The sequence below is a fragment of the Lepisosteus platostomus genome, chromosome 26 (genome assembly GCF_059453375.1).
Source record: "Lepisosteus platostomus isolate fLepPlt1 chromosome 26, fLepPlt1.hap1, whole genome shotgun sequence".
In the NCBI taxonomy this organism is placed as follows: domain Eukaryota; kingdom Metazoa; phylum Chordata; class Actinopteri; order Semionotiformes; family Lepisosteidae; genus Lepisosteus; species Lepisosteus platostomus.
Genome location: NC_142636.1, coordinates 5,374,581 through 5,380,694, shown reverse-complemented (window position 1 = coordinate 5,380,694; position 6,114 = coordinate 5,374,581). Strand labels below are relative to the sequence as shown.

Sequence of the window (6,114 nt, the reverse complement as noted above, 5' to 3'; positions counted from 1 at the left end):
AGGCCTTGAGGACCCCAGTCACAGCCTCAACCCTGTTTAGGGCCACTGGAAGAGACCAATCAGTGACACTCCCCAAAAAACATGGTAGCATTTTAGTTAATCCATTCACACCCAAAACTGGGCATAAGCCACTGTGGAAAGAGACGAGATATGTTTCATTATTAGCTTATTACAGGCAAAGGGCCATGTGAGTAGAGGGCTTTAAGGTCTGGATATTAATGCTTAATGTGACATCCCAGGTAGTCTTCCTCATTAAATCAGAAAGACTGGTTTTAAGATCATTAACCAATTTAAAGCTACAGAATTAGACACCACAGAAGAACAGGGTTTTTCAGGCATTTTTATTGCAGCACAGAGAAAACCCAAGACGGGCATTAGTGCCTCATTCAACTCGGAACCCTTCATGCAGCCCAGTCATGCCTGTCACTTTCCACTCAGGACCAGACCACACAGGCTGCTCAGACCTGGCACCTCTGGACTCGGCCATCTTTGCACACAACCCAGAGGATTCCTCGGTCATAGGACACATGCCTGGCCACACCAGCTGCCCTTAGAGCCCACCAGCTGCTGCCAAAGGGGTTACAGGCATCAACACCAAGCCTGCAGGAAAAGGCACAGGGTTAGAGCAGCCCAGAATTAGGACAGTCATTCAGGCAACCATGTGCATTAAACCCTCCCCCAGCTCACCTCTTGAAGACCACTCCATTCCTGTTCACCCCATACACACTGCCATCTGAGCCCACCTCCACCAGGGACAGGGAGCCCTGAATGGGGTACCACCTGTCAGAGCCTTTGCAGGAATCCCCACTCACATCCAGCTTGACAAAGATCTGGTCCAGCCTGTTCACTCCCCAGCAGCCAAAAGGCCCACAGGAATAGTACTTGAGGGAGCCCACAACAGGAATCCAGGGGATGTTGCCCTGGCCAGCATACTGCAGCACAGGCCCACTGTTCAGGCAGAAGATGGAATTGGCAGCATTGACACCAACCACGAACTTGTCTCCACCAGCATCAATCTGGATGAGGGAGCCTGCAGAGGAGAGCAAGAAATACAGCTGTTCTCAGCAGGGGGCAGTGCAGTGCTCATTCCTCAGCACGAGGTCATGAACACTTGAGGAGTGAAAGATGTTCTGGCTGAAAGCAGCCACTACCCATGGATAAACTTGAAAGCTATCATTCCTAACCCATATAGATCAGCTGTAGGCTCACCTGGTTGCACTGGGATCCACCTTCCCCGAAGCCACTTGAACACAAGGCTTGCGAGACTCACACTCCAGAGCCCTGCTGGCCCCACACTCACATGTTTCCCCTTCATGGCCAGAGAGACCCAGCTGTTGCCCTGGTAGCTGACCAGGTTGTCTGCATTGTCGACTCCACACACCATTCCAGCACCAGCATCTATCTGCTTCAGACTGCCAGGCACAGCCCGACACTGCAGGGCTTCAGCCACAGATACTGGGAAGGAGAGGACACCACTGGGTCAATGATCATGTGGAAGCAGCCTGGGCTGAGGGCAACATAGGATCATGAGCATTTAACACTGAGGGATTAAGTCAATATACGAGGACAGAAGAAACAAGCCAATAGGGTGTTAATGAATCAGCAACAACCACAAGTGAACAGAGCTCAATGTACAGAGACTCAAAGGTTTGCAGAACTTCAAGAGCATACAAACATCCAAGTCATGGATTTAACGCTATACTCAAGATCAAATAACTATACTGAAATCCTTAAATACTAGCAACATGGAGTTAATCCTCCCATCTGCCTTTGTGCTGCTCCTTTTAGTCAAAGTAAGAAACCCAAACCTTACCTAGAAAGAATCCTACAAGCAAACACAACACACAGCCTCTACCTTCCATGTTGATGAGTGATCACACAAACCTCATGTATGGTATAAATCCCCCACAGTGGCCTTTATATACTCAAGACTGCTGGGCTTCAGCTCCTACACACACCTGTCTAACCAGGTGTTAAATTGTGAACCATAACGAGCTGCTGATTGAATCACTCAAGTATCAATTACAGAAGACATCATTAATTATATTCTTTCCATACACCTTATCCTCAGGGTTTAGGAATCATGGCGACAAAAACTGAAATTTAAGCCCAGTGCTTCAGATAGTCATGAGCTGGATTAGTACTAATACCAGCAGTGACATCCTCCACTAGTGCAGGTCAGGGGTGGTCTAAATTAGATAACGAGACAAATAGTTTCATTGCAAAGCTGAATGTTTGGTTACTCTTGCTCTTTGTCATGAGATATTTTTTTTTAATTTCAGATTTTATCTCCCAGATTAAAGGTTAAATTGTTCTGAGCACTTAGAGGAAAATATCTGGGCCCTAGATTGAAATATTCCAAGTCCAGTCTTGTTTTCTCAGTTAATGTCATGTGGGAGAGGATTAGTGATAATTAAAATCTATGAAAGTACAAGTTCCTGCATTCAGAATGGGGAATTAATGATAGTGTAGCTCTTAAAGCACTTAATTCACGAGTGACCATTTGGACAGCACAGTGGTGTGGATTAAGGACTGCAGCCTCACAGTTCCTGGGGTTGATGTCCAACTGAATTTCCTGCTGTGTGGAGCTTGCATGTCCTCCATGCGGATTTTCTCTATGGGATGTAATGGAAAGTTACTGAAAAAAAGTGTTTTATCCTAAATATGTCCGTTTACAGGCAGAGCTGTGTTGTAAAAGCAGCTGGATTCTTAGAACAAAGTGTGATTGTACCCAGCGAGTCAAGGCCATGGGATGTTCTAAGAATATGTTGATCTCTGTCCCAGCAAAAAGGCGATGGGTAACTGCACGTAGCTGTCTTCTTTGTCCTAAGACTAAGACCTATAAGGACTGGAAAATTACTGTCTCGCCTGTCTTTGTTTTACTAACCAACCATAATGAAGTAAACAAGTTGAGGTGTTGCATCAGCTAAGTGTATAAAATAAGGGACCTTCCCCTGTATTACTTTGAAAATCAGCTCTCACTTGCTGCACAGACTGGTGGTTGCTGTTTTTCCCTTTTGCGCAATATGAGTTAATGCCTTACTGAGTGAATGAGAACACCTCTCCTGGCTCGTCTTTGATTAAATTCCAAGACAGGGACCAGTTTGCTACCAATTTAGAAAGGCATCCTGGCTTTTCAAAGTAGTTTACATGGATGTAAAAAGTTATGTCAATGATTAAAAAATTGCAGTTGGAGAAAGTGTGGACATTCAAAGGAAGTAGATACATTGATACTTTATTGATCCCGTGAGAGAAATTGCAGTGCAACAGCAGCTTAACACAGACAACAAAGCAACAGTGTAACGAATGATACAATAATAATAATACAATACATACAGTACAATCAGTACAATGAGAAGTGCACTACAAAGAGTTACTCACAGTCCAGAACAGAACAGTACACAAAAAAGTCGAATTGCACAATATAAATATGAATATAAATGTATTCCACAGGTCCCTGGCATATATTGCCCAAAAACGGTTTTAAACGGGAAAAAGTAAAAGAACAGCTGTATCAGTTTACTGTTCAGTCCAGAAACAGGTCCCTGTCAATGTTGGCCCTGCCCAGACACACAGTGGATGTGTTGTACAGTCTTATGGGAGAAGGCAAGAATGACCTCCTGTAGCGCTCCCTGTCGCGCCGTGGTTCGATCAATCTATTGCAGAACGTGCTCTTCAATCTCAAAAGCATGTCATAGAGGGGATGGGAGACGTTGTCCATGATGGCCTCTAGTTTGGACGCCATTATCCTCTTGGCCACTACCTCCAGGGGGTCCAGGCCAGACCCAATGACGGAGCTTGCTTTTCTGATGAGCTTGTTCAGCCTGTTAGAATCCCCTGCTCTAATCCCAGAGCCCCAGCATACCACTGCGTAGAAAATGGCGCTTGCCACCACCAACTGATAGAACATATCTAGCATCTTCCTACATACATTGAAGGACCTGAGCTCCTCAAGAAGTAAAGTCGGCTCTGACCCTTCTTGTAGATGGCCTTGATGTTCTTAGACCATTCCATCATCAATGTGCACTCCCAGGTACTTGTAAGAGTCCACCATCTCCACGCCACTCCCATGGATATAGACAGGAGTATGTTTGACGCTTTTCCTCCTGAAATCTACCACCAGTTCCTTCGTCTTTGTTACATTCAATTGCAGGTGGTTCTCCCCACACCACTCCACAAAGCTGCTGACCTCTTCCTCTGCACTCTTCCTCCTGCCCACTCTTGATACATCCCACTGTAGCGGCAAGGCTTATTAAAATACAGGAATTAAGTTTGCTGCTCCCTTGCCAGTCCCTCTCTCCTTTATCTCAGTGGTGCTGGATACAGAGAGGCCATTCCAGTTGGTTCACATTTAAGGTGTTTTTCTAGCCGATAGAGTGTCCTGATAAGGAACAACTCCCAAAGCTGAGATTCTCCAGCAACCCTAATAAATGGTCATCTCTTGCGCCTTACTGTCTGGGAGAGTCTTATTCAAAGTTGTTTAAAACCCTAAGGTCAGAGTGCATTGTTACCCATCCTCAGCCAATCAGGAACTGGTAGGGCAGGTTAACCCCACGTGGGTCTCGAATGCCCACAGAACTTTCAACCAATGAACGACCGTAGTTCCTCCAGGTAAAACAGGCAGCACAGGGCTTCCTCGGGGCGCCTCCTGGACATTCTCAGACTCAGCTCCTCCTGGACATCCTCAGACTCAGCTCAGACCACCACGTAACGGCCAGTGTGTCCGAGAGTCAGAACTTCATTTTGTTCTAAGAGTCGAGAACGGAGGTTGCCAGCGCGTAACCAAAGGATCCACCCGAGGTTAGCCCAGCAACAAGCCTCGTGAACCCACCGCGAAAGCTCACCTGATCAACAAGTGAACTACTGTCGGAACTGTGGACAGCTGAATCTGTGGATTCAGGACTTGCGCTACATCAGGAACGAACCGGTCTTCTTAATGTCTAAAGAGTGTGACCTGCTTGGACCCACAGTCACTTTTCTCCTGTGCACAAACTCTGCTAGTTTCAGCCAACACTAACTAGCCGGTCTTCAGAGAGCATCAGCAGCGCACCGCAGCAGAAATCTCTCCCACTTCTCTCTCGCTGAACCAGCACTGCCTGGCACCGAGCCAGAGAACGCCGATTGGACACAGCAACAAGCCTGCCGCTGTTTGTGTCCACGGGAGATCTGAATCCACACAGATTGGATGAGTATTCAACATTCTGCATTACAGCTCGAGAATTCAATTGTTAAACTCAACTGAGATTATATCAATTTAATTCCTATGAGTGATGTACTTGCTTTTGAGTATTTAGTGTAGAAGTTGTAATCCAAGTTCATTTACGAAACAGTCTAAATGAATGATATACTTAACGTATGTCCCTCTTGGTTTGTAACTCTTCATGACTGAATATATACCTTTTGTATTCTGCTAACCCTCACAATAAGATCTGTTATGTTTATATGCACATTTTATGTATTAATAAATGTATTGTCGTTTATTAGTATCCGTGTGTGCGTTGCTGAGTATCCCTCTGGGTCGGTCTTATAATAGCCATCAAAGAATCATTTTGTGACTTAATGCTAGAATTAATAATTGTCCCAGTAAATGCACAAAACCCCTACATTTATTGGTTCCTCATGAGAGGATGCCTACACCACAATTGCACAATTGCAGCACATCTGAGAACTTCTGCAGGTGGCATGACTCTGAGTTGTATTTAAAGTCCAAAGTATAGAGGGTGAAGCGGAACGGAGAAAGAACTGTCCCTGAGGAGCCCCTGTGTTACTTACTACCTGTTCAGACACACAGTTCTGAAGTCTCACAGACTGTGGTCTGCCTGTCAGATAGTCAGTGATCCACAAGATCATGGAGGCACCGACTTGTATCACCTCCAGCTTCCTCCTTAGAAGTAAGGGCTGGATAGTATTGAAGGCACTGGAGTCAAAAAACATAATCCTTACAGTGCTGCCAGCCTTGTCCAGGTGTGAGTAGGCCCTTAGCAGCATGTAGATGATTGCAACCTCCACACCAAAACTGGGCTGGTAGGTGAACTGTAGGGTGTCCAGTGATAAACTATCTAGAGATCTCAGGTGGGATAAGAGCAGCCTCTCCAGTGCCTTCATGACATGAGA

At 45.7% G+C, this 6,114-nt stretch overlaps 1 protein-coding gene across 1 annotated transcript; it reads right to left on the bottom strand.

The window, feature by feature from the left end:
• Positions 1 to 322: 322 nt before the first annotated feature.
• On the bottom strand, positions 323 to 1,907 carry LOC148639780 (fish-egg lectin-like). The gene is made up of 4 exons (XM_088621503.1): positions 1,814 to 1,907; positions 1,210 to 1,455; positions 688 to 1,030; positions 323 to 600 (listed from the first exon to the last, which is right to left on the bottom strand). Exons 1-4 carry the CDS (start codon positions 1,860 to 1,862, stop codon positions 459 to 461), a joined length of 780 nt encoding a protein of 259 aa, XP_088477629.1. The 5' UTR covers positions 1,863 to 1,907; the 3' UTR covers positions 323 to 458.
• Positions 1,908 to 6,114: the final 4,207 nt, after the last annotated feature.

Coding starts and splice junctions, on each gene's coding strand:
- LOC148639780 (XM_088621503.1), bottom strand. CDS start 1,862: ATGGAAGGTAGAGGCTGTGTGTTGTGTTTGCTTGTAGGATTCTTTCTA. Junction 1,456..1,813: donor GCTTGTAGGATTCTTTCTAG/GTAAGGTTTGGG, acceptor TCTCCTTCCCAG/TATCTGTGGCTGAAGCCCTG. Junction 601..687: donor AATGGAGTGGTCTTCAAGAG/GTGAGCTGGGGG, acceptor CTTTTCCTGCAG/GCTTGGTGTTGATGCCTGTA.